The sequence below is a fragment of the Anser brachyrhynchus genome (genome assembly GCF_964034855.1).
Source record: "Anser brachyrhynchus genome assembly, chromosome: 1".
NCBI classification, from domain to species: domain Eukaryota; kingdom Metazoa; phylum Chordata; class Aves; order Anseriformes; family Anatidae; genus Anser; species Anser brachyrhynchus.
This window is the reverse complement of record NC_137694.1, coordinates 71506938-71534512: the sequence shown is the minus strand read 5'-3', so window position 1 is coordinate 71534512 and position 27575 is coordinate 71506938. Positions and strand designations below refer to the sequence as shown.

Here is a 27575-nt window from a genome sequence, read left to right as displayed (position 1 = left end):
AACCATGGACACGTGCTTAGTTCATTAATGCTCTGCAGTTTTGTAAGAGGCTTCAGTCCAGTAAATTCAAGCCTTAAATGAATATACCGGAAGGTAAAGATTACAGCTTTGTTTTGTCTGCTAATGTGGTCCTGGCAGTTTGCTAATGCCTAATGTGTTTGCATATTTCAGTACAAGCAGTGGTGCATGGCAATGGACCAAGGGAAAATCCCCTCTGAAATAAAAGCCCTACTAACTGGAGAGGAGCAGGGCAAAGCACAGCAGAACTCAACCAAACTTGCCAAGGCTGGGAAGACAGAAGCAAACAGCAGCAATCCCTGTAGGTATCCAGCCTATGATTAATTCCTATTTTGTTACATCTTTTGTGGTGTAGGAGGATGGCTGTGGTGTGGGAAGAAACATAAGGGTGTGCTCTTGGGCACAAGTAGTTGATTGAAGCAAAGGGCATAGTGGGTGGTACAAAGACTCTGTGTAATGTTTACATGGACGACACAGAAATTATACTAGTAAGGAATCTGGGCAGTTATTTCAGAAGAAGGCTCAATTTTAGTTTCAGTAAGGCCTGCGAAGACTTGAGACTGTAATCTTTTACAGCATTTTCTGTTTTCTGAATGTGAGGGAAATGGAGCACATAAAACAATCTAATTTTTAAAATTCCATCAAGAAAATATTATTCTATCTGCGAACACTCAAAAGTGAGAAATGCTGGACCTGGGGTTTCTAATGGAGTCTTCTTTCTCCCTCATTCATGTTTGTCAAGGGGATGAAATAAGGTTCTTCCAGGCATGGAAAGATGACTTTGTTTTGTGATCTTTTCATTTTGTTACATGCATGCAAAGGAACAGTTAAGGCAATATAGGCAATTCTCTATCTCCTGTCTTCTTTTAATATTTCTACAGATTAAATTACAATTTACTATAATTTTTAAATTACGTATTCCTAGCTCTGTTTTTAAGAAATGATGTGAAAACCACATTTGTCACTATAACAGTCTTTCCCCATGGTGCATCATTCACAGGAGCAGAATGCACAACCTTCCACACTGCAGCAGAGAGAACTTGATAGCTAGCAGAAGAATGCCGTTATCAGAGAAGTGGATGCATCCCTGGGTCCAGGGGGAAGGATGCCAATCTGCTGTCTTCTCTTTGCTCCTCCCCACGTGAAACTCTTTGCTTGTGGTGTTCATAAACCTGCACGGAGTGGGGCTTCTGGGGTAATAGGTGTTTCTGTAAGCGGAGCCTTGTTCTTCCTTTCTCTACACCTCCCTCCCCAAATACAGCTATGCAGCTTTTGGACATTCCCAGTAAGAGATGAGGGCTGCCTTTGTATTAGAGGCATGAGCCCAGAATTAGACTGGCCTTGTGGTCAGTAGTTATGTGGTTGGTAACCATTGTGGGGGACAGAGATTCTGTTACATAAAAGCAAGAGGAGGATTCCTTAACAGCTTTGCTAAAGCTAAATGGAATATTATAGGTCAAGAAAAAGGGGCCTCATCAAAAGCTTTCAATAAGAAGATATATAATAATGTTACTTGCAACCTAGGTAAAAGTGTTGCTTTCAGCATCCTTTTATAATGCAGCATGTATTTTGTTATTGGTGCTCTTGAAGAGGTACTATGTATATGCCCATACTTCTTACACTCACTAAAATAGTCAGAACATCTCCCTACACCCTGCTTCTAGCAGTGGAATAACTGCCACCTATTCCCACCTGTCAAGCGCTGCTATTTTCCTGTGTCTACCTATAGTTTGGGTCCAGGTATCTTCCTAGGCTGCAATGTGATATGAACTCGGCTGTGCTATCCTGATTTCCCAGCCAAAGATAATGCAAAGAACTGGTAGCAAGGAAAACAAGTTGCCTCTGTTTGGTCTCACCATAAGAGAGACAATGGCAAAAGTCTTGTGGGCTGGTTCAGGACACTGACAGATAACCTGCCACTTTATTTAGAGTGCACTTTCTTCTGTACATGCTTTTTGTGTATGTATGATGAAATGTGAAGAGTGGAGCTCTCAGTTTTTTCAGTGGGGCTTTTGCTTTGCTTGTCCTGTTTGTGACAATGTCTTTCTCTTTATTTTATGAGATGCATGGAATGTTTTTTAATCTTATGTTTTCTTTGTTTCATAGAATAAATATTATAATGAATGACTTGCTAGACTGGATGTTGCCTTCTTTTTGTTAAAGTAATTGTCTGTTTAGAATTATCTTAATTTAGGATTAGTCAAAAGGACTGAAAATAGTAGTGCCATATTTCAGTGTACAGCACACAGTTGTTTTCTGAATTCTATTCTGAGCTCTCATATAAATCCTTAAAGCATGCTTTTCAGTATACCTTAGATCTTCCACACATGTACTTAGTTAGCAATTGCCAGAAGTGTTGCATAGACAGAAAACTGTTTTGAAAGGTTAAGTAACACTGAAGCAGAGATGGGGAGGATGAGGTGTGGTTATTTTTTTCAACCCCCCCTTTTTTAAGCTCTGAACTGCAGCTTGTTCTGGAAGACAGCAACAAGGCCAACCCGTAAGTATAGATCTGTTGAATGCTTGCCTGTCCCTTTTCTCTGTTCTCTGGAGGAAAGCATAGTAGGCCAGATGTCCAGAGCTGTATTCTGTGAACCTTGCAGTTGGATTTTGTAACATGAACATGCCAGAGGTTTAGTATGTTGGTTTTGGGTTAAAATTAGACTTACACAGTACCTCTGGTTTTGTATGTAAGCTATGTGTTGCACATAAATGTACTTCTGAGTATCTGCCCGAGTGAGGGATGTAGAAAACTTTCAGAGGAGTTAACAATATTCGTGACAGGAACAGTTTCACTCTGTGATAAATGCAGCACTGATGTCATAATAAATATCATGCTTTCTCTCTTCCCTCCAGTCATTTTGTTTCACTTTCTCTGATACTATAAAAGAAACTTCTTGGGTAGTTTTCTTTTATGGAGGAAATGGGGAGCTGGAATTTTCAGATGTGATGAGCAATAGTTTTCATGTTTCACATCCTAGTGGCTCCTGCTTCTGGACTTAGTCAGCAGTTGGCATTGCAGGGTTGTAATGGGCAAGCTCTGTGGCACACTTAGTGGCGTCTGTGTTCAAGCAGGTTTTTTGTGCATCGTGCAGATGGGACAGGAGGCATGCTACAGTCTACATCACCTTAAACTGCTTTCTTGTTTGTCCCACAAGCCAAAATATGCATGACACAAAGTTAGCGGCTCTAACTGTAGTCATCCAATCTGCCCTAGATGCCGTATTTCTTAACAATCTGTAGGATTCCCAGCAAGAATCAGTATGTAAAGTTCCATGCCTTCTGCCATGTAGCAGCTTTTGCAACATTATGAATGTTCTTGCCTTGGTGGATCTGCAGGAGTCCTTTGTTTTGCAGTTTGAACTTCAGTAGTTCCCCTTTACAGCTAACAAATATTTGTGGTGCTCATTTGCTACTGTATGCTTGCAGTCTTCATCCATTCTGAAGTGTCTCCTAGAAGTGATACAGCCAGGTCGTCTGACTAGGAGTCTCATATTGTACTTAAATAACAGAGGATGACTTGGTCTTACCCTCTATGTGTAAGATGGGTACAGCCTTCCATCCATTTCTCCTGCAGTGAGTCTATGCAGCTGATTTTCTCTCAAACGCTGAAAAAAGGAGACAGGCTTGGAAATGTCTCACTTTCCCTCTTGCCATGGAAATCTAATGGTCAGCTAGAACCATTTGTCCAGCTGAAGGTGGGTATCTCTTGGAGACTCTATCCACAGTCGTCCAAAAATACTGTGTCTAGTATTTGGTGTTTATAACAATGCTAAGACTCTGTTACAGTAAGATGTAGTAAGACAGAGCTAGATGTTGATGGAGTAAGCACTGTACACTTGCACTAATGCTTTTGGAGATCTTAGCCCAAGGACTGGTACCAGGTAGTAGAAACTTGGTAAGAAAAAGATGTAGTAAATTTTGTCCTTTTTTATAATCCCAAAAATATGTTTGGAACAAAGAATCCTGAAAAATGAAGTGGATACATTTAATAAGCATGTCACTTAACTGAGAACATTTTGCCTAATTATATTAAAAAATTTTTTAGAAACCATCAATCACAATCTGCTTTTATAACCTGATAAGGAGTGTTTTCGAAAGAATCTGTATTCCAATAAGTGCCAGAGGTGGGATGTGCTTCTGTTTTTTGTTGTTGTTTTGGGAGGATTTTTTTTGTTTAATACATCTTGAAAAGCTTTTAACTTTTTTTGACAGCTGGAACCATGACTAGCTTTGGGAGGCTTCCTGCAAATGATTTTTTTTTTTAATTTTGCATTTTAGGATGAAGATTAATGTACATCAATAATTAATCTAGTTCTTCATGGCATCCTGTGAAGAGACAGAAAATTTGGCATTGTAGTTCAATTTTCTGCTTTCCAAGAAATGATGATCTCCTTTATTAGTTGTAAGATTACTGCTAATATATAAGGATCAAATGTTTTGGGCTAGTCTAAAAATGCAGAGAGAGCAAGAAAAGCTGAAATAAGATCCTTTTTTCTCATTATGCTTCAGTGTTACAGCATGAGTGATAGAAGATCAGTTCATGTAGAAACCCCTGTTGTAGGTAAGGAAGATAAAACACCAGCTTGTGACTTCGCTGATGTTAGTGCCATTGAGCATTTACAGTGCCTTGGTTGACGAGGAATTGGCACAGGCTGCTCAGAGAAGTTGTGGATGCCCTATCCCTGGAGGTTTTCAAGGCCAGGTTGGATGGGGCTTTGGGCAACCTTTCTAGTGGGAGGTGTTCCTGCCCATGGCAGGGGAGTTGGAACTGGATGAGCTTTAAGGCCCCTTCCAACTCAAACCATTCTGTGATTAGTTTCCCTGTAAGTTACATGCATAGCTGAATTCATTGTACAAATTTGTGTGTTTATATTAGAAAACAGAAGCTTCCAGTTTGCTGTAAAATCTGCAGTAAGTATCTCATACTGAATGGAGTGCCACTAGACTACAGTTGATTCTGTATTTATGGAATGTATAGATTTGTATATGTAGATATATAGGAATCTGTACTGTCAGTTATAACTATTCCATTAAGCAATTTCTGCCAAGGCTGTTGCTTAGCTTAATTGCTATATTATTTATATGATTGTTTGTGTTTTTCCTTACTCGCTTTAAGTTGTAACTAGAAAATGCTGTCACTGTTCAGCTAATGATGTTCAGCAATGCTTCATTAAAACAAACTCAACAACAACTGGACTTCAGGTTTTTTATCTTCCAGAAAAAGAACTTGGGGGTGGAAGTTTTGCTTCCATAACTAGTCCTGCTTTTCTGTGTGTCTGTCTGTAACCAAAAACTGGCTTAAATCAACTCTACTAACTGCTACTTTGAGCAATTCTTGTTTATGCTGTCTATATATTGTGGATAATGCTGACGTTCTTAACTATGCTGCAGCTGATTAGTATTCTGTTGATGAAATAAGATTTTATTTTGTGAAGAAAAGACTACAAGTGGATTGTAAAATGCGTGTTTTCATGAGACAGGATGTTTGTGAATTGAAACTGCTTTGTATAAAAGTTAACTTACCCATACCGTCTTTCTCATGGCAACGCTGAAAATATATTTTGATCGAGTTATAGAGTGCTGGTGACAGCAATGCTGCATATTCCTGTGGCAGAGCATACCAGCAGTGTCTTCTGACTTCCACATCTCCTTATGTGGCATGCTCCAAATGCCTGCTGATGTAAGAACAATTCTTTCCTACTCCCTATCAAACAGATCCTGCCGGGTTGCTAGGTCGGTGTTTTCTGTTTTGAATTTCTGGGCTCTTTCTTTCCTCTACCCTAGAGCAGTACTTTGAAATCTCCCACTTTCCGTATGCATTCCTTCCTTCCCTTCAGAAAGAGGCTTCTGTGAATCTTCTTTCTTCCCCAAGTGGCCTGGCAGCTATTTTCAAAAGCCATCAAGGCTTCCTTTTCCAGAGGACTACATAAAAACATGAGTTATTCTGCTGTTTCTCTCTGCCTCTGCAAACATGCTGTACCACATCTGCGACTTCACATGGAATACTCCTGCATTTTAAGCTCTCCCTAAAATCAGAGTAAATACCCTTTCTGCATTGCAAGCTCTTAATAATATCAGCCTTTGTAGCTCGGGACCCACTTCATGTTTCTCTGCATAGCCTAGTTGAAGCAGTGCTGATAGCTGCTCACTCCAGAGCGGTTTTTTGGCTTGTTCAAATGCTCTTGTCTTTAGCAGTATGATCAGGAAGAAGGCAGCAGTGTTAGCAGAGAGTGGCAGCAGGCAGTAATTGACGACATTGATTGTAGATGTTGGGCTTGTGTTGAAATGGTTCTGACTCTCTCAAACTTGGAAGCTGTCTTTCATTTAGAACATCCTGAGATGTAACATTGTTCTGTTACTTGCATGTGTTTAAAATTTGAGGTTGCCCAGCGTTTTAACCAGTGACGGAGTTTGAAAATGAAAGGGTAAGTTCAGCTTGGCCCTGTGTAACTGAAACACGCTGTGAAGCTAAGGGGAAATTCATTTGTGAGAGAAAATTCTGTCCCAAAGACCTTTATCTATCTCATGAACATACACCAGAAGTTTCATTAAAATAAATAGGATCACGGGGTTAGCTTTCCGTCTAAACCTAGACTACTGCCTAGGATCTAAAATAAAGGGGGGGTGGGATATTGCCTAGATTTCTGATCAGATAATTACTCTTGTGAAAAGTATTTGTGCAAGCCTTCACTAGGGGATCACTTATTCTGCAGCAGTATCTTTGTGAGAACAGAGAGCATTATCATGTAAGCAGGTTGCATTTCTCATGACTTTATATGGTTTCCTCACACTTTGAAAGACAATTACTCTTTTAATTGCTAGTATGCCAATGCAACCAAAGTGGGTTGCTGGGAATATTTGAGAAACAACCAGTTAAACTGCTTGGGCTTTCTGTTCTTAGATAACCTTGTATTTTTGCAGTAACCACTTAATGTTGTCATTGTTTCAATCTAATACCACTAATGGAGGGGTATTGTTAATGAAGCTGATACTGTCTATGCATGTTGGCAGGCAAGGCTGACTGACAGCTGGAGAAAGATGATAAATGTTGTCTGTTTTAATCCCTGTATCACGGACTTCTGTCTTGTGGAATGAGCACAGTTGCAGTTCTGTGGATGTATTAATAAAGAAAAACATAGGCAGAATGATGAATGGCCTCTTGTGATTGCTTGTATTCACCCTGCACTTTTTTCTGATTCATGCTCATTGCATGCCATAAATCATATAAACTAAAAAAATGTGCCTGTTATGAACACAGGTTTGCCTTGGTCTATCAGAGATACTATCACCAGCTGTAACCTGAAATATCACCTGTTAATGTGGATTAAAGTGATTTTCTTTCGGTTCCTAGGAACCCTCATTCTCCTTGAGTGTTCTTTATTAGTGTGTAAGTCATTTCAGATGTCAGTGAGAATTTTATAAAACAGCAATTTCAAGTTAATTGGAAAGTAGGGAGAGAAATGCAAGGGTTGTCAAGGATGCTTCTAAGCATCTTTTCTTTCATGTGTGCTGGCTTTCTATCATGCTTGATTTGGAGCTCTACATGGCGGTGGTAAGGGTGGAGCAGAGGATCAATATCAATGCACTCATTTCTTTTCTGTCAGGGGATCTGACAGGTAGCCTTCCAAGATGGATTGGGAACTTCTGTGGTCACAACTTTATTACAGAAAGGAGGAGAGAAAACTCAGCAATGTTTCTTCTGCAGAGGTCAAGCTACAGGAAAAAATCAAGTGCAGGGCTTCTGCCTGATAGTAATTATTTGTCCAGAGGGTAGCTGACATTTCAAGGCTGGACTCCTGCAAGCTCGCCTTCTGCCCTCTGTGGTGGTATTACCGTGCTAGGCAGCTGAACACCACAACCGCTCTCTCACTCCCCCTCCTCAGATGAGGAGGGGAAGAAGTAAAGGAAAGAACAACTCACGGGTTGAGATAAGGATAACGTAATTAAAGGAAAAAAGAAATAATTATTAAGGAAAGATTATAATTAATTAAACAATTTAAAGGGGAAAAAAAGGGGGGGGGGGAAAGGGAGGGGGAAAGGGAAAAACGAAACAAGTAAAGGCTATGTGGAAGTGCAGAGGAAAGAAATTACTCTCTACTTCCCGCAAATGAGCGATGCTTGACCACGTCCTTGAAGCAGGGCCTCAACGCACGTAGCTGGTGTTCAGGAAGAGGACAGACATTTTCACAACGAGAGCCCACCCCTCCCCTCTTCTTCCTTTTTCCACCTTTTATTGCTGAGTGTGACATCATATGGTATGGAATATCCCTTTGGTTGGTTTAGGTCAGCTGCCCTGCTGATGTTTCTTTCTCACTTTTTTTTGCACACCCCCTAGGAGGGTTAGAGAGAGTCCTGATGCTGTGCCAGCACTGCTCAGCAGCAGACAACACTGGTGTGATACCACTGCTGTTCTAGCTACAAGTGCAGAGCACAGCACTGTATGGGCTGCTGCAGGGAAAGTTAACATCCCAGCCAGACCCAGTACACCCTCCAACAGAACTTGAGCTGCTTTTCATTAAATGTTTAATCTAGGGTTTCAAACTCTGTCAGCCTGGACACCAATTTTTCATTCAAAGTTTGCTTCTAGAGAAGTCTTTTAACAACCTTCTTCATAGGTTAAAATATTGTTACCTGTGTTTCTATAATATTGCCAGAGCCACCGCAGGACTGTTTTTACAAACTCATTTTCCTTTGGCTTGGATTGAACTGGATGGATTTAGAGTTAGTTTTTGTTTCTCATCTGAAAGGCAGAAACTTCTTAAATTCTTCCAACTTGTTTGCTTGTGACCATATCCTTAAATGATACAAAGCTCGTAGATCACTAGGATCTCTTTATTTTCCTCCAATGTTTGGATGAAGCATGAATATATAACACTTGTTTGTTTTGTCTTTTTATCTTAGCTTTAATAGTACCGGTATATTCTGTCATGCTTGTACTGATTTCAGACACTGAGGTTACAGAAATGTTTGCCTGGTAAAATCTCACGGGAAGGGAATTTGACTCTCACTCTAAAGCAAGTTGTTCTGTGAGTCTGATTTCCTTTGGGTTTGTGATCTTTGTCTTATTCCTCCTTCACCCTGTAGCTACAGCTGCCCACCCTGGACTCCCTGAGCCCTGCTGGTGGGTAGGAAACAAACTGGTCAGCAAGGGCACACACGGGCTGGCTGGTGCGCTGCTTGCAGAGTACAAACAGGGTGATCGAGTTCTTTTTTGCTTTTCCCTGCAGGTGGAACAGCACTTCTTTACCAAGCTGCCAAGTGTTAGTTCACAAAACTGAATTAGCTTTATCAAGTAGGGGCTAGAATTGGCAAATGGACTTATAAGCTGCTGGTGTAGTCTGACTGCAAACACAATTGCGTAAAGCCTGTTTCCCCAGCAAACCAGGTTAGTGATAAACAGGTCCCCAAATGAGCTTCAAAGTGCCCGAAAGTCAGAGATTCTTGGTCCCATTTCTGCATTTTGGATCAAATTTTACCAGAGTCCATCTGAAAGAGAAGACTTCTCAGAGTAACTGAAGAGGCCGGAGATTGCTCTGTAAATTTGAAAACAACAGCTCACTTACGTTGGGATTTCAAAATTTACAGCTATGGTATGCTGGTGGATGAAACGCTTTCCTTCAAGGAGTTTTATATATTTATGGCATAAATAAATAGATTATTTTTCTCAACAAGCCCTTCTGAGATACTAAAGTACTTGAACTGAAAAAGTTGTCTCTGATTGTATTATTCGTTAAAATCGAATATTTGAATCGTGAAAGTCTAGTCTCTGATGGGATTTATGGAGACACTGGTTTAGGTTCAAGAGCAATTTGTGGACAGCCAACTTTGTCACATCAACCTTCCTTGAAGTGTCTTGAAATGTCTCTTGACATGTCTGTTTTGTGGCCTGTATTGAGGTGGTGGCTGCCTCTGTCGGTGCGCTAAGATTATGCATGCTTTAACTTTAGAAAGTCAACGTTTTCTGCCATAGACTGGTGCAGGCAGTGCAACTCCTGGTAAGAGGGCCAAAGGCTGCTCCCACAACATCCTTAAGGAAAATAAATTAAAGCCCTAAGACTTCATTAAAAGAAACATGCCCTGGCTTAAAAAAAGAACCAAACCAATAATTTGGCAAGAGCTGTTTCATAGTCTGTAGAAATTCTCACAGCAGGTCCGCTCCCGGCAGTGCTTTGAGATAATAAGAAACTTGCTGCTACTCCTGCCGCATTTACAGGTAACTTGTTCATAATCTGAAATCTTGCTAACTCTGGGTATCACTTAATTGCTATGATTCCTGTATTTGCATCAACACGGAGAGGGACTTTGCAGAGTATGTGTCACAGTGGAGACAGTGAATCTGCAGGGCTGAACTGAAACCTGTGAGAAGTGCTGTAGTGCCTGTGGAAATGATATATACACCCATCCATCTGTGGCCTCTGCTGCCTAATACTGTCTAATTCTACATGTTCAAAAAAAAAAAAAAAAGTCCCTGATCACCTATCTTTTCCCCAAACCATGGAGACAAAAGCATCTCTCTCTCTCTCTTACTCACAGTTGTATGTTCAGATAAAAAAAAAAAAAAAGTAGTGTCTGGCCAGAGGAGAAATTAAATTATTTGGTGATGTAATCTTTTATTTATTTATTTCCTCCTGCAAATATAGGGCCAAATGAAGAGCTGGTCTAAAATGGTTGAGATGCTGATCACAAAGGAATTAGTGCTGTCTGGGCCATTTTTGAATTGTATCCAGAGACTGGTTTCATGAGAAAACTGAAAGAAGACTTTATGTGCGTTAAGAGTGGTGTAGAATAAGACCATGTTTCAGTTCAGGCTGCTCACCAGAAGGTGACATTTATGTAACAATCTTTCAGTAGGTGTGTTATGTTTTACTAGAAGCCAGTTCAAATAAAGCTCATGTAATTTAAAATGGCCTATTCCACAACATTTGCAAGGATGAAAAGAGCCAACTAATAAAGACATATTAACTTACTGAATCACTTAAGGGGCTAATAACCTTTCCTTTAAGAATATAGGTCTGGATTTAATATACTTTAAATCTACTTTTTGTTCTTTTAAGCAGGAAGGATCTGATGTTCAGAAAGGTTGAGCACTCCGAATTTCAGCTGAAATTGATGGCATGCATTCAACACCTTGGAAAACCAACTCCTAAATCAATGTCAATTAACTGTGGTGTGAAGCTGGTTGAGGTGAGGAGACTAGAAAACTCAGGGGATTTTTAACCAGACATATGGAAACTTTTAACTCTGATTATGGGTGACAGCCACCTTGGTATCACCTCTGGGAGTCTGGCTGAAAATGTTTTAAGTGGTGTGTGCCTCTGCTTCTCACCAACTCCCACCCCCCAGCTGGAAATTTGTAATGGAGAGCCATAATTTGACAGCTTGTAATAGTAATTTGTAAGTGCAAGCCATTTAATACCAAAAGTAAACAGTAATGGTGGAATTTCGACTTGATGAGTGTCTACTTAATGGAAAAAAAATGCTTAGTGGTTGGTACTGGGTCATGTTCCTGCACAGAAAACGCTTAAGAATAAGGGGTGGATGGGCTGGAGATCCATAAGTCCTCTCTCCCAGAACTGCTTCTTTGAAGATGGGTTTGGTATGTTTGTGAAACAGGGAGGCTTTTTTTGCTCAGTGCCAAATCTGGTGCAATAAATTCTGCTGGCTTCAGCCTATATCAGCCTGCTCCTTTCCTTCTGACTACACACATGCCGTCAGGCGTGTACAGGTTCCCCCATGGGCACAGTGGTGAGCACAGTGACCAAACCCGTGAACCTAACCAGCCTTTCTGTGGCTCCAGAGCTGTATGAAGCTCCAGGGGCAGTTGCTGGCTGTTGCACCATTAACTGCATTTCTTATAGCTGCCTTTGTCTGTGTACCATTGTTTGGTTTAATCCTAATGCTGCCTTACTCATCTATAATTTTATTGTGTTAGACGTATTGCCAAAATGATCTGTTGAAATTAAATAATTGTGAGAGAGGGTAGAGAGATTTGTCTATATTGCTAGAGAGAGAGAGAGAGAGAGAGAGAGAGATTGATCTAGCGAATCCCACAGCATTTTCCACTTCTTGCTTGAATAATGCACGATCTCCCTCCTGAGTCTCTGGCACCCCTGGAGCATTGGCAGACCAAGTGGTACACAGCGGTTGGTGCTATCAAACCTGTCCATCACCTGTCTTAGAAAGGTATTTCAAAAATAAACGTAATAAATATTAAATAAAAGGAGTGGAAAAGATCTCTCCTTGCACTGATACAAGGTCAACACTTGCCAATCTTCACCTGTTTCACTGCAAGTTTCTGTTATCAGCTGCAAGCATGGAGTAACTGCCATTTCACCCATCAAGTTGCCAAGTATTTTCCATCTTCAGGCCTGCTGTAGCATGGTGCCGTCTTTAGCTCCTAAAGCAGTGGCACCAAGCTACCGGCAGCAGGGGGTCACCTGCCCAAGGAAGGCTGGAACTGCCCTGGGGCATGAAAGCAGCCTTGTGCTGGGAATGGTGTTCCTGAACAGAGCTGAGGGGATGAGGGCCAGAGGGGTCTGCAGGACTGGTGAGAAAGGAAGAATTACACGTGGGCATGGGCACCTGATTTACAGGAACATCACTGCTCCATCAGCTTGTTCATTGCTGTGAACTTTTTTTTTTTTTTTTGGACTCAAGAATCTGTCATATAGCTGCCAACTTAAGCGATATTTTTTTGCTTGATTGCTCTGCATAGCTTTTTTAACCCTACCTAAGGCTGTGTCATATGGAAGTTGAAATCAGAAAGGTTTATCTTCACTGAAAAGAGTTTATCAGTATAACTGCATAAAGAGACAGCTCTGCTGGCAAATTCCTCCAAGCTTAGATGCAGCTTATGCTAAACTGAATGTATTTTTGCCAGTGTAGCTTTGGCTAAAAGAAGTTACACAGGCAGAGTCTTGCTTCCACTGATACAGCTGGGTCTGGGCTTCTCCTGATACGGAAACGTAGTTTAAGGAAGCAAATCTGCACACTTGGTCACTGTGGCAGTGCTGGTTAGGACTGTGATCTCAGGGCAGAACTGCCCACTGTTTCAAAATGCTGGTATTGTATCTGTAACTGTTGTGTAATGGCACTACTGGACTTTTCCTTGCCAGCTTGTGTAGTTTTACAGCTTCTAGGAGGTGGGGAAGTGCATTTAAGTTCAGAAGAGGGAAAGTCACACAAAAGTCTGTGGTTTCAACCCACTGGTGTGAAAAGCATTCTTCTCTTTTCATGTTCAAAATGATGTGTGGCAGGCAGTCGGTCTGAAGCAAGGCCTTTGCAACTTAAAGGTGGACTGCCTCTCTTCCTTCCTTTCTTTTGAGCAATGGAGCAAATCTGAAGGCAGCAGCCCCTGTGTATGGTAGTGATGGTCTGAGGCCTGCTCCATGTTTACGGGCTGGAAGCTGCCTGTGCAGAGGCAATGTCCACTGGAATGCCTTTTGGTCCAGCTGTACAAGGACTCACCACCTACAGCCTCTCTGGACACACCTCAACAGGACAGAGTGGCTATTATGGCCATGACACCCAAATAATGGGGCTGCCTCCCTCCTCCCCCATTCACCCCAAAGACATGTCCTGGGTCCCTCTGAACTCAGATCCAGCAGGAGGTGGGTGACCGCAGCCCCGTGCTCATCTGGGACCTCAATAGCAGAGTCATGCTGATTCTGTTTGGCCCGATGTCTTTAATGAAACTGGTACCCAACAGAGCAACCACTCGGCTGAACTCTCAAAACCCAACATTGAAATTAGCATTGTAAGATTGACGTGGCCTGCTTAGGCATCCTGGAGACCCTAGATCTGATTTTACCATGCCAGCGGTAATTAAGTGACAGAGACAAGCATGTGCTGATGTTTCAGGGACAAGCAGCTTGCCTGGAATATGAACCACACAGAGAATAATGGTCTTGTCTCATTTTAAAGGCTCTCTCCCCTCCCAGTTCATGGGGATTTTTGTTAATGACTTTGATGAGAAGTATCTCATCCTTATTTAATGGGGATTTCTGAATTTGTGAAATATATACAGGAAGTGTTCCTACAGACAGTAAGGGTTCTTATAACCACAGTTAGCGGGGTAGAGGAAGAAGGAAGTTTTCTAACATAAATGCAGGAATATTACTCAACAAAGGAGTTTCCCCACCCACTTTGAAAGCATCAGAGTCTCTTCAGACTCTTCAGTCACTTTGGGCTCAACCACGTGTGCTTCTGCTCCCTGCTGATGGGAAAGGGAGATACTCAAGTGTGGTTATATACCCTGTAGTACTTGCTGCTCTTGTTGTACTAACTTTTGATACTACAGGACTTTCTGGCCTCAGACATGAGCAAGACCCAGCTGTGCCATAATTGCTCTGAAGACAGAAGAAAAAGGTAATTCTTCTCTGAAGAGTTTGCGACTGAGGATGTATCTTTCAAATGTATATCAGGGGGCATGAGATTTTGAAATACAAGTATGTGGAGGGATATCTGACATCTGCATGCTGTACAGTGCCTCCAGAGCTGGCTGCTGCCAGCCTAAGATCAAAGTGTTCACAATGTTTTTAGGATGACTTGAGTTTGAAATGCCTTTTGGTAGTCTGGACTTCGGGATGCTTGGCCATGCCCTAGCTGTTCCATTAGGATGCTTCAAGAGCCTGGTCTGTGGGATGGGATGTAGGATGAAACTCCTCAGTATGGAAAAGAAATAAGATAAAGCATGACAAGTTTACAAAACAAGACTGACACAGAAAGTGGGCAGAGATCCCGTCTGCTGACATTGTCAGAGCTAGTCCTTAGGAAAAGTAGAAAATAGAAAAAAGAGTGCTTGAGATCCTTAACTGAAAAGAGGTCAAATCCTTGATTCTCAGGCAAAACTCTCCTGAAAGCAGCTCAGATTGGGCCTGAGAAACCATAGGATGGGTCTCCTCCTCCCATCTTTGGGACTCTGGCTAGGTCCATTCTGGACCAGCTCAGAATTTACTGAACAGCATCACTTCTGGGCAGCTACCCTGTGATGGGTGCTAACTCTTGGCAGAGACTGCTGGATGCTGGGTGGAAGTCTCGGGAGACTTCTGTAGCTTCCTTGCTTTCCGTCCTCTGTCCTCAAGCACCCATGGTGCCTATGCTCAGCAATGGGATACTGGGCTGAGAGGACCTCTGGTTTGAAGCCAAGAGGGCTCTCCTGTCGATGTTATAAGACAAAAGGGAAGCTTCCCTGGGTGAGGGAAAGTGAGTGCCCTGATCTAGCAAAGAGATGGGAATTCACCAGATGGCTGCTTGTGCTGACCTCATTTTGGGGATAACTAGTTATCTGTGTTTTCTGAGGGCGTGCTACTATACTTCTGGGCAGTACTACAGGAATTAGGAAAATAAATAAATATTCCACACACAGACTCTGTCCAGTTCTTATTAATGAGTTGGATAATGGCATGATGTAAAGGTTGCCTGTTTCAGGCTGTTTTTTAAAAAAACATCTCTCATCCCTCTCCTGTGGATTTAATGATCTAGTCCTGTAGATCTTGGCAGGTAACTAAGAGTGTTGTTACCTAATCCTAAAGAGAGGAGTAGATCTGTATCCCAGATGGAGCAAACCAAATTCACCTCCAGAGTAAACACTTCAAGTTAATGGAGCAAAGTTATGCATGTCCACAAGGTATACATGTCTACCAATTTATTCAGCTTAGGCTGGGCAAGCTGTGCTATCAGCCAAGCACTTCCCAGGCTGGCTTCAGGATTTTGTTTTTTATATTTTGGTGCCAGATTAAAATCAGTTGCTGAGTGATGGGGGTGTAGCTTTGGAGTTTCCCACAGCACTTGGCTTTCACCTGGTGATTTTTGGTGGTGAGAATGGAACAGGCAATACCTCCTATACTGCTGTGGCTGCTGCCTTTGGGCTTTGGGACCTCCAAGCAGGAGAGGGACTGCAGAGCTCCTTTTCCTGCTCTTGTTTGGGAAACCACTATTTGCTATGGGTGCCACAGCTGTGCCACAAAGAAGGGGATCAGGACCTGAGAAACAATGGATTTGACAACTCCCTAGGTGCCTGGTATAACCTTGGCCCCTGGTAACCAGCAGGTCTTCTCCCAGGTGGTGCCCAACCGTGGCTTTTGGGTAGACACATCAGGCTGGGTGTAGATGCAGCTAGAGAGTAGTCAGTGAGGGCAAGACAAAAAGGGCAGAACTTTTCTCAGGCAGTTCATACCACAGGACCTCTCTGGAAGCACAACACTGAACATGCAAAAGCACCCAGCGCTGGCCCTACAAAGGCAGTGGGAATGTTATGACTGTTTTCAATAGTTTTAACATTATGCCAGCATTGTCCGCATACAGAAATCCTTTTCACAAGGTCTGAACAAGGAAAACCCCAGTGCAACGGTATTCATAAGGATATAACAAAAGAAAATATAGATGGCTTTGTGTGGATTTATACATTTATACATGGTGGCTAATAAACAGTGATTATATATGTAAGAGTTTGTTTTTTTTTTTTGTAAAAAAGCAAATATGCTCATGATTCAGGGAAAGTACTTCCAAAAGCAGAATGTAGCTGAAATTAAGTAGACTGGATACATCAAAAATCAATGCATTTAATAAAATATCTTTTTTTTTTCCTCCCTAAAAGTCATGTTAAAAATATGTAAATTTACATTGGTTCAAAAAGGAGATAAAGCTCTTTGTTCTTGTCGTACATAATCACCTTTCAAAGCAATTAAGCCCATTAGACAAATGTATTTGGAGGATTTGAATGAATAGGCCAGGCAAGCTTTTTTTCTTTTGCTTCTCTGTCAAATGAATCATAGATTGAGTCTTTGGTTACAGTTTTGGCTGGTGCTGGGATTTCTGAGATCCCAACATAATTTTTTTTTGCAATCCTTGAACTGGTAGTGATGGTATATGCATTACTTCTGTAGCATTTCATGGAGGACATGCAAAAAGTTTCTTTCATCCCTCTTCTGAAGTTCGCATTATACACTGAGTACAGGGTTGGCTTAGAAGCTGAAGAACTGAAAGAGATCAATGTGATAGCCATGAAAACCAAGGAACACTTTCTGTAGTCTGTTTCCTGTGGGTGCCACAGCTGTACCACATAAAAAGGGAGCCATGACAGGAGAAACACTAAATTTAACATTAAAAACATCTTGATGGTTTTCACTTTTGTCCTTGGGACAATATTCATTGTCCTCCTGACAGTCCTGCCATCAGTGCCTATTCTCCAAATGTACTTGATAACCTTTTGATAGAATAGGATAATGAGGATGGATGGGATCAAAAACACCACCAAGAGATGGATGATACTGTAGATGGCTCCTTCCCAAGAATTTGGGAGAAAGAAGTTGCAATGGTCATCCCCATTGGAGCCATAGAAAAAGAAAGCTGGTGATGCAAATGCAGCATCAAAGATCCAAGATGCTAGAATCATTTTCTTGGCTTTCTCTCTTGACACTTTGAAGCTCAGGGGGTAGACAATAGTGTAGAATCGATCCACACATATGGAGAGGAGCACGTATATCTGGACTCCAGGGGTGAGATATTGTAAATACCTCACGAGCTTGCACATCACATTCCCCAGCATCCACCTGCCTGAAGTAAACTGAAGTAGCACAAATGGTGCATTTCCAACACTGATGAGAAGGTCTGCACAAGCCATGGAGACAACAAAATAGTTGGTGGTTGATTGTGTCCTCCTGCTCCTATGGATCACTAAGCAAACAAGGGAATTTCCAAAGATGGAAAGCAACCACAATACTCCAAAAACCATACTGGCTGCTATGATTTCCCCTGGCCTCAGTTCATACTGCAAGACGGTATGGTTCCTGCTTGACCTGGGTTCCTTGGGTGACTCTGTCATCTCGTGGCTAGCAGGAGGAATGAAGGTCTCGGGGTAGCTGTTGTTCTGCAGCAGGAGCAAGAAAGTAGGGAAAACAAAGGGAGTGTTGTTATCCATACTGTGGTCAAACATCATAGTCATGTCCTTTGCTCAGGCTCTACATAAACAGAAAAGACAACAAGTTTTATTTAATAAATGTGTGTGAAATCAATGAAAGATAATTTTAGGTAATATACACTGATTTCAGAGAAATGGTCAGAAATATAAGATTTTCTGGTACAGCAGATGCCATTATGTGTCATACAGACTTTTATTAATGGTCCAGCTACAGTAGGATGAGCATTTCTGTCCTCTGAAAGATAAAGTCCATCTTGCAGATACAGACTGAGGTGCAGTTTCACCAAAGCTGGTGAAATTCACAACCTCAGTGAATGCAATATGCTCTATTGATTCCAGAAATGAGCTGTACTACCTGGTTGTGGAAGTTATAAAAACAAACAAGTAAGCAAACAACCAAAAATCAAAAACAAAACCAGACATTGTTCACTTGACTTTACATATATCTTTAAAGTAGTCGGACAAAGGAGGTGTTTCTTATACTGAGAGGTAGAAAGGAGAGTAATATTTTCACAATAATTACATCTTCATTGATCATGATGCTAACAGCCAAATCCTGCTCTCATCGATTTTTTTTAGCAGCATTGGGGTTAACATCCCTGTATTTAGATTGAAGTACATACACTGTCACTACATGACTATGACTGTAAAAGTGGCAAAGTATGATAAAAAATACTGGAATCATAGAATGTCCTGTGTTGGAAGGGACCCACTAGGATCGCTGAGTCCAACTCCTGGGTCTCCAAAGGACCACCCAAAAAACAGACCCTATGTCTGACAGTGTTGTCCAAACGCTTCTTGAGCTCCAGCAGGCTTGGTGCTGTGACCGCGGCCCTGGGAAGCCCGTCCCAGTGCCTGACCACCCTCTGGGTGCAGAACCTTTTCCTAACACCCAGCCTGACCCTCCCCTATCCCAGCTCCATGCCGTTCCCTCGGGTCCTGTCGCTGTCCCCAGAGAGCAGAGCTCAGCGCCTGCCCCTCCGCTCCCCTTGTGAGGGAGCTGCAGGCCGCCATGAGGCCTCCCCTCAGCCTGCTCTGCTCTGGGCTGAACACACCAAGGGGCTGCAGCTGCTCCTCACATGTCTTGACCTCTAGACCCTTCACCATCTTTGTAGCACTAAGTATTAAGTATACTAAGTATTTCCCATCTTGTGTGCTGTTCATACTCTACCCAAAGGTAATTTGTTCTTCACTAGCTGAGATGCTTTTGAGCCCACTCAGTCTGAATGGAGTTTTGTTCTTACTGTTTTCTTGAATAGGAGAAGCTGAATCTTCCTGGTTCTGGACACAATTTTGGAAGATGAGAGATCTGGATTTAAAGGCAAAGGAAAGATCAGCACAGTGAAAAGACTTGTACCAAGCTGGTTAGGGCCCCCTCATGGTGAATCTTCCTCATCTCTTCCATGGTGAGGAAAATGCTGCTTTCTGGAATAGATCCAGAGAGAAATATTTCTATTTCCACAGGCCTGCTATGGGAGAAGAAGGAAGGATCCCTTCCTTCCCTTACTCTCCAGAAGGGTCACTGAGGATGGAGGGGTGGGCATGGTGGAGGTCAGGAGGTGCATCATGTGGATCTGCCTTGGGGGACACAGCTTGAGTGACAGGAAAGGGAAGGTGTGTGGAGAGCTTTGCTTGCGGCTGCTTATGCTTGGGGGCGGATGGAGAGAGCTGAGTGAAATAGTCTGAGGATGACTGTGCTGTGCCTTGAGTGGGTGCTATCGGGGTACTGGGGTGTTAAATAAGACAAGGGCTGAGTGAGGGACAGCCCAAAGGCCCACAGCTGGTGTCCTTGCTGTGTAAATGGGGCCCACTGCCAGCACCAGGATCAGGAGCTAAGATAGCATTTCAGCTGTGCTATGCACACCATACTATTTTCATCAACAGCTGGACACTGTATACCTTAAAGAGTCTATTCTGAACTGTGTATACTGTCCCTGCATGTCATTGCCTTGCTAGTTACCTGTGCCCTTGATATCAGCATTTCCCTCTGTCACCCTGAGAACAAGGTTTCTGAATTTAGGTGTCCCTTGTTGAAATGACCTGCTGGCTTGCAATGGTGAGAAGAATACCAAATGACTTGAATATCCCTTCTTTTTACCCCCTTCCTCTTTAAATGTAGGTGGTTCAGTTTGTGATAACCTCCTTTCTCCTTTTCCCTTCAATGCCAGATCCTTGCAGTCTTCATTTTTATAACCTTTACAGAAATAGCCTTGCCTGGCAATTTATTTTTTTCATAGCCTTCATGGCTATGAGGCAGGTTAGTGAAATTCAACAAGTCTGTGAGCATGAGGGCAAAAAAAAAAAAAATAGAGAGAGAGATTAGATCTATGTTTAAAGGTATTATTCTTCTCTGAGTTGCCAAACTGCTCACTATTAGATTTATATTAGTTGAACTTGGGAGCCCCCAGTGCTTACCCCTCCAAAGCAGCACAACATGGATTCTGATCGCTAACTACAAAATCATCATGAATGCTAAGAAGATCAGTAATCCACCTACCTTCTAGACAATGTTTTTCACTTGAACGGATGCTAGAGTGACCTCTTGATTTCTGAGGAAGTGCCGTAATGCAGCTGCTGGGCAGTGTGTGTAGTGTTTTTTTTTTGTGTGTGTGTTTTGCTGATGTTTTTTGCTCTGCCTATATCTAGCTTTGCACCAACTGCTTTTTCCTTGTCTGCCTACTCAGAATGGAGCCTGGAGGTACAAAGGCACTGGATGAATTTGGGATCTTGCTCCTTGCATTGTTCTGTATCATCTTCAAGAACACAATACAAATATACAGTCAGATGTGGAAGAGGAAAAGATGTACTAACTGTTTAATGTGGTTAGAGAAGATGTTTTCCCCCAGCTTTTTAGACCCTGTGTTCATTAGCTGAGCTTAATATAACATTGTGTGCTTCACTTGAACAGACTAGATGTACAATCAGCTCCATGCTGCAGGCACAAATTCAGCATGCTTGAAAATGCACGATGCATTTGAGAGTAGCACAGCACATCTGCATAGATGTAGCCACTCTGCACAGAGGCAGCCAGTCTATGACAGGACCCCGTGGTGTCTCTCTTCCAAATCTTTGCCCCTGCAGCAGCGACCTCGCACCGTGCCCAGCTGCTGACTTTGAACCAGAAAATGGGTCAATGTGTGAGTCACCAACACTGCTACCAAAGCAGTTTGCCTCATTTAGCGGCTTTCATGTGCAGGCAATATCTGGGAACTGAAAACAGTTCATGCTCAGCTGAACGCTTAGCTGAAGCACTCTGAGGCTAGTAACAGCCGGTTTTGTTTCAGTATTAAACATGGAACCTTGCACAAGTCCCTCCTCTCAAAATAGCACTTGCGGACATCAGGAATGAGACCCAGAAGTGGGTGCTGTGGTGGTCGGGTTGTCAGCCACCTGGAAGAGAAGGTGTGCATTTAAGCATCCACATGATGCCCTGCCCCTTCTCGCGCTGCCACACCTGGTCTTTCTTTCCCCCTCATCCTTAGCTGCCTTCCCTTATTATTTCCTTAGTAGCTTTGCCTGGCAGAAGAGTCCTGGTTTCTGAAGCAGTCCCTGCTTCCCTTTCTGCCCTTTCCATCAGGTGGATCTGCTCCCCTGGATATATCCTGCCTTTGTCATCTGCCTGTGGGGGATTCGGGCTGCTTTCTTTGGCAGAGTGGCAGGATGCACTGACAGCACAACCTGCTAAATTACATGTTAGAATTATATGTAATAGAATAATACATGTGGAGCCTATTAACCAGATAGAAAAAAAACATTATGGGCTAATTTTCTTCCTTGATTTCCCTTGCCATGCAAAAGTATCTGCTGGCTAAAAATAGCCAGCTTCTTGCTGCACAAATTACACTCAGTAGAATAATAACCAGATGAAATTTCTTGACCAATATTGAAGAGTAGTGGAAGTCTCTATATAGTTATAGAATTGTAGCACTCAATTAGTACTTTTTTTTTTCTGTTGCATTTTGCATAAAAGTCAGCCCAACATTTGCTTATTGGGGAATGCAAGTTATATGCAAACATGCAATTCAGCCGCCCTAGCAGGGAACGTACGTAACATCCTCAGAGGCGTGTGTGGAGAGCTACCTGGTAGGTGACTGCAGAGAAAGGAGAATGTCAAGAAATGTATCCACCTATCTTGTGTCTGAGCTTTGCTAACAGGGAGAGTAAAACCAGAATGGGAGAAGCCTTGCTGTGTGCCACCGCTCACCAGAGACTGTATGCTTGTGCTGGAACCTTTTCTTTTTTTCTTTCTTTCTCTCTCTCTCTCTCAAAGCAAAGGTTGTCTGATTAGCCAGTATGATCTGAGATTCCTGCATTATTATTTTTTCCTTCTAATGGACCAGAAGCTGACTTACTTTTATACTAAAGGTTATTTATTCTGTCTGTGGGTTTAATCCTGTTTATCCTAGGTGGTACTGAGACCAGAATCATGTCCTGATTTGACACTAAGAACCTTTCTGTCTATGACCCTACACATTTTTTATTTTTATTTCTATTTCTGTGGGAAAGTCTGTTTTCTGTAGCGGAGATTTAAACTTCTGCGTTATGGATAATGCACCTAATGGCAATGTGAATGTGAAAAGTCCAGAGTATGCATCGCTCTGTGTTGGTCTAGCATACAAATAGAGGTTCTTTATCTTGTTAGATGGTGATTCTCCAGTTTTCATGCCCCTACTTGTTGCATTGCTAAGTGAAATATGATTTAAGTGTCAATGAGCTGTCCAGCTTGCAAATATCAGATCTGTAAAAAATGGTGACGAGCTCTTTAGTCTCCCCTGGCCTTTCAGGTCAATAAGCAGTTTTTGGACAGATAAAAAGTAAAAATTACGTGTAGTAAATATGTAAGGCCCAATTGCATTTTTATTTTTAAAAATGTTTTTGTTTGATTCTCCATTTAAACCAAAATAATACTGATCTGAATGAAATGATACTTTCTAGTAATTGTGAGTCTGCACTGATGCAGCAGTGCCAAAATTCTCACTTATTCTTTTGAATATTATAGAGTGAGAAAACTCTTAAAACTGATGTGAAGACTCCCTGTATTTCTGTTTAAAACCCAGAATTTTATGCATTTACATGGAAAAAAAACAGTATATATGAAATGATTCATAATCATCAAACAATAATTTCCTGGTGCCACAGTTCCCATTTTATGGGCCTGACTTTGTGATTTGAAGGCCCAAATACACGATCTTTACAAATATCTCTTTGGGTTTATAGTAAAGGAAACATATACTTGCTAACTCTCCAAAACAGATCTGTTACTCAGAGAAGTATGACATAAAGCTACAAGAGCTTCAAGAATGACATAAAACCACTGCCGTATCTACTCTGCTGTTGTACAAAGCCTACATGGCGTAGTTACTATGTGTTTACATGTTTACTGTCTTGTCTAGAAGTATAGTTTGCATTGCAATTTGGAGCAGTAAAAATTAATTAGATTCACAAAGGAATGCAATAAATGGCTTTTTTAGTGTTTAATCAAAAGAACAAATACTTTTTGCCAACTACTGTGTTTTAGGATCAAAAAGGTAGCTAGAGAAAGACCATTCAACATCACTTACCCTAGCACTAACAGAGTGGCTTTTTTATCCAACGTATTTTACTTCTCTGCATCCTCTCCTCACTGCAAAATGCTGGTCACGCTGTGGCCCAGCGAATTATTTCAAAAGCATTATGTTGGTCTTTTACTCCCTAGACTTCCCTCTTTGAAGAATCTCTTGGGAATAGCTGCTAGACTGGAAGAGGAATGCTTCATCTAAAGGAGTTTAATCAACATGAGAAGCGAGAGCAAATTGAATCAGGATGGGGTGCTTTTGTCTGGGTGCAAGATGCTAGAAGGTGACATTCATCTTTGCCTTAATTCAGATCAACTACCTTATGTGCACAGGCTCTCAGGGCAATAATACTTTTATAGAAGAGCACAGAGCCTTTTAACCTGTAACTGTTTCTTGCTATACAGGGATCACTGCATACATATTGAGGCCATTTAATACTTGCACTTCCAGGGTAGGAATGTGGCTACACGTGCTTTTGAAAGCACGCAGATTCCCTGCCAGCTCTTGTCTCTGGTCTAGTACTCATAAAAGTGCTCAGCTCTTTGCCCTGCTCCTGTTACAAAGCCTTTCCTATTCCCACCTGCACTTCTGAGACAAACCCAGACATCTCTTGAGGTTGAGCAAAACCTGGACGTTTCTTGAGGTTGTGTTTTCTTCCTCACTGTCTGCATTCCAGTAGAGAACACCTGCCCCTCCTCTGTCAGGAGAATAAGACATTTTGAATAGAATAAATCTCATGAGATTCATACCCATATTTCATACATTGCTGCCTGCAACCCTAGCTCTACCTTGCTGGTGGGGATTCCTGTTATGCAGCATAGTTAGCTAAAGACAGCGTGACTGGAGGTGTGCATAGGCTGATTCAGGTACAAAGCTTCCAGTGCCAGTATGGCCACAGCGTGATGTATGGTAAAAGCTTCTGGACAGAACTGACAACATAGGTTGACGTACATTATTGCATCTTATATCAGCATCCAGGAGACTAGCCTGCACTGCAGGGTGAGGTCATGGGAGCGGGACATATGGACAGAATCAAATAAAGGAAGATGTTCTTAAGTTCTAGCACATGTAAAGAATATGTGTTGTATTCAGTGACTGCATGAGCATGAATCTCAACAAGGTTTTTCTGCTGTGTGCTTGAGGGAAGTAAGAGACTAACCAGGCTTAGCACTTGGTGAGCCAGGCTGTAACTCATCAGGCCAAGAACAGGGCCCATATATTGCTTCTAGTTCTGTCACTTCACATCTGGATTAAATCTTCTGCCTGCAGAGCTTCAGCGCAAGGCCTGAGTCTTGGCCCAAAGCAAATCCATGGGGCATGATTCAATGATCATTCAGGGTTGAAAGACACCTGTAAGCCACAAGATACTGCACATTGGCTGACTCTTCTTAAGGGACAGCACCATCACTTGTGATGGCAAGACGTGCTTATTGTGATGTTAAAGGTTCTGGGAGAAAAGCCTTCTTGCTACAGTTAAGTTGATGAATTTTTGTCATGTATTTACAGAGGGTTAAGATTGACACTCAGGCAATGGCTGTAGCTCTGTTAACTTGAGGCAAGTTGCTAGGCCACAATAATTTATTCATGCACCTAAGCCCTAAGAGTACATTTGCTCTGTGTTGGCAGAGGCAAGGAGCCTTTACAGTGACCGCAGGTTCCATTTATACCCCAAATCATGCTCTGGTTCAGGGACAGAAAGCAGAAAAATATGAGACAGATTTGTGCTCACTGCTACCTGGATGCACACCCTCACCGCATCAGCATCTGCAGAGTCGGGAAATGGCTGTAAAACTCTTCAGCAAGGCCATCACTTCAGATTAGCACTGATCTAAAAATAATGGCAGAACCAAGATCTTTGCACAGTGTGACTGTGGGGGCATGAAAAGTGGGATCAAGGAGAAGAGGAACTGACCTTGTGTCCAACCTTACTGTCAAAATAGGTTCCACCTACTGGAGTAGGGCAAGGAGAGTGTGAAAAGCTTGAAATATACTTCTGTAGGCTGCTTGCCTGCCTTAGTGGGGACTGCGTCTGTCCTCGGACACTGCTAGGTTGGACTCTTTCCTGATTCATTGGTAAAAAAAATATATGTGCTCTCTCCCACACGCTTACATTCATTTTTGGCAATGCTGGGCCCTGCCCACAATGCAGCATGCACTTCTGCTTGATGTGAGGAACGCGGCGCTTACCGGGCTGTTTTGTCACGGTGGGTGTTGACAGATGAGCTGTGGTGGATCTCACGCTTGGCTGATTTCTCTGCCCATCTCCTGAAAATTCTCACCCTCTCCCTGCCAAGTGTCCTCTCCCCCACAGGGAAAATGTGCCAGCAGCTTTGGTGAGAACAACAGCAGCTTAGCTCAACCTCTTGCTGCCAGTTTTCCTAGGAGAAGCTGAAGGTTTGTTTTTGTTTGCTTGTTAGTTTGTTTGTTTTTCTATATGAAAAGTTCATGTGGAGATGAATTCTTGATATTAAAGCTTGTGAAAGCTGCTTTCTCAGTGCTCAGGCAGTTCATATGGTAACAGTATTTTTGCACTGGTAAAAACATTGATGCCAGGATGAGAGGCTGCCTGTCATATGGCTCCGTACCTTTTTCAGGAGCACAGACCTAGTGCTCATGACAAATGGCCACCTGTGCCAGACACAGTGCCAGGGAGTGGGGTGGCACCAGTGGCTAATAGTAATGCCAGAGATAAAGTTGCCAGAGATCTGGAGATGCTTCCAGGAGGACTTGTCTGATAGGGACAGGAGAAGCAGAAGACCTGAATGAGCAGTAGGAGAATGCTCCCATGGGTCTCTGTCAGAGGACATGGCCATTAGTGACAGCATTTCAGGGTCTGCCCATACTGACTTTGCTGGAGAAGCAAGAGGGAGCTGAAGGCTACACAGAGCCCACAGTTAGACTGGATATGCCTGATGGTGGTTGCTGGAAGGGGTGTCCCAGCTGAGCTGTGTTCAGGTAGGAAAAAAGCATGCTAGTAGAAGCCACTGAAGCGAGAAGCTGGCCTGCTGATAATCCCTGAGCTGGAGATCTCTTCTTGGGCAGGGTGCCAGATGCACAATATTGGCAGCCTGTTAGAGAGAAAGTCTAGGGAGTGATGGAAGGTGCTGGAATGGAGAAATCCCAAACACACAAGTGCTGCATCAAGTTTTGGTGCTGAGAGTGCTGTGTTTGTGGTGGGGAGGGGCAGTAGGCCCTACTTGAGGCTGCTAGGGGTTATTCTGCATAGTCTTGTTGAAAGGTCTCCAATCAGGGGTCACTCTAAGTACTTAAACACCTGAGGGAGGATACGTGCTGGGGATGCAAATGAAAAATGCATGTGGAGGTTACGTAGCATGAGCCAGATGGGGAAACTGCACTGCACAGCTTTGCAAACAGAGACTTCACAGGAGAACTGCGGGGCTGTAAGAGTCTGTGAGCTCTTACTTTGAGCTGAGGAGCAGAGCTCCCCAAATGTATCGAAGGTATAGACATTTCTCCCCTTACTGACTCATCTGAGACCAGGATGTTTAAAATAAACTCACAAATCAAGCTTCCAAAAATCCATATTTAGACACCCAAGTGAAGAATAGCTTTTAAGGAGGCCTCTTGGTTGGCATACATTTTTTTCTGCAAATCAAGCCACTTGTTTAAGTGATTAACAGTGGCTTTAGCAGCCAATCTTCAAGAAACACTGAGCATAATCCCTGCCAGAAAGAATTGGCTGTGAATCCTGCCTCATACACACAAATGGCCTTTTGAAAGCAGAAGGCAGCTTTACTTCTCCATAACTCTGTGGAACAAACATACTGTTTGTCATGCTGGAAGCCAGCTGGATAAATGAAAAAGTGCCATAATTTAAAAATAAAAATACTGAGTGTAGGTGAAGAGAACACAGATTTCTGTAGAAATGCAGCTCTTCATTCTGCAGTAATTCTACTTGCCCCTTGGCTTTCAGCAGAATCATCCTAACAGCCAAGCCCTGCAGAGCATTTGGTCCTGGAGAACAAGCCCTCCTTGCAGAAACCCAACGATTTTAAAGGCACGCAGATAAACACGCATAAAATGAACCTCTGAGAAAGACAGCATGGGGGGTGTTTGCA

General features: G+C 42.5%; 3 protein-coding genes across 6 annotated transcripts in view; 1 reads left to right on the top strand and 2 right to left on the bottom strand.

Moving 5' to 3' along the window:
- CREBL2 (cAMP responsive element binding protein like 2) overlaps window positions 1-2145 on the top strand; it is a 12579-nt gene extending 10434 nt beyond the window's left edge. Inside the window, exons 3-4 of the mRNA XM_080573050.1 lie at window positions 172-319; window positions 1019-2145. Of these exons, the coding sequence (XP_080429176.1) occupies window positions 172-319; window positions 1019-1020 (150 nt within the window). The 3' untranslated portion in view covers window positions 1021-2145. The remainder of the gene's footprint in view (window positions 1-171; window positions 320-1018) is intronic.
- LOC308185205 (uncharacterized protein) overlaps window positions 1-27575 on the bottom strand; it is a 38159-nt gene that overhangs the window by 7347 nt on the left and 3237 nt on the right. The gene's annotated exons all lie outside the window — the stretch shown is intronic.
- GPR19 (G protein-coupled receptor 19) lies at window positions 250-27575 on the bottom strand. Of its 4 annotated transcripts, none has more exons than XM_080572979.1 (2): window positions 25684-27575; window positions 250-17981 (listed from the first exon to the last, which is right to left on the bottom strand). In XM_080572979.1, the coding sequence occupies exon 2, from the start codon at window positions 17963-17965 to the stop codon at window positions 16715-16717; it is 1251 nt and encodes a 416-aa protein (XP_080429105.1). In that variant the 5' UTR covers window positions 17966-17981; window positions 25684-27575; the 3' UTR covers window positions 250-16714. The 4 variants fall into 4 exon arrangements, with proteins under 4 accessions (XP_080429105.1, XP_080429104.1, XP_080429103.1 ...); XM_080572978.1 differs by lacking the exon at window positions 25684-27575 and adding an exon at window positions 20439-25677; XM_080572977.1 differs by lacking the exon at window positions 25684-27575 and adding an exon at window positions 19186-20428.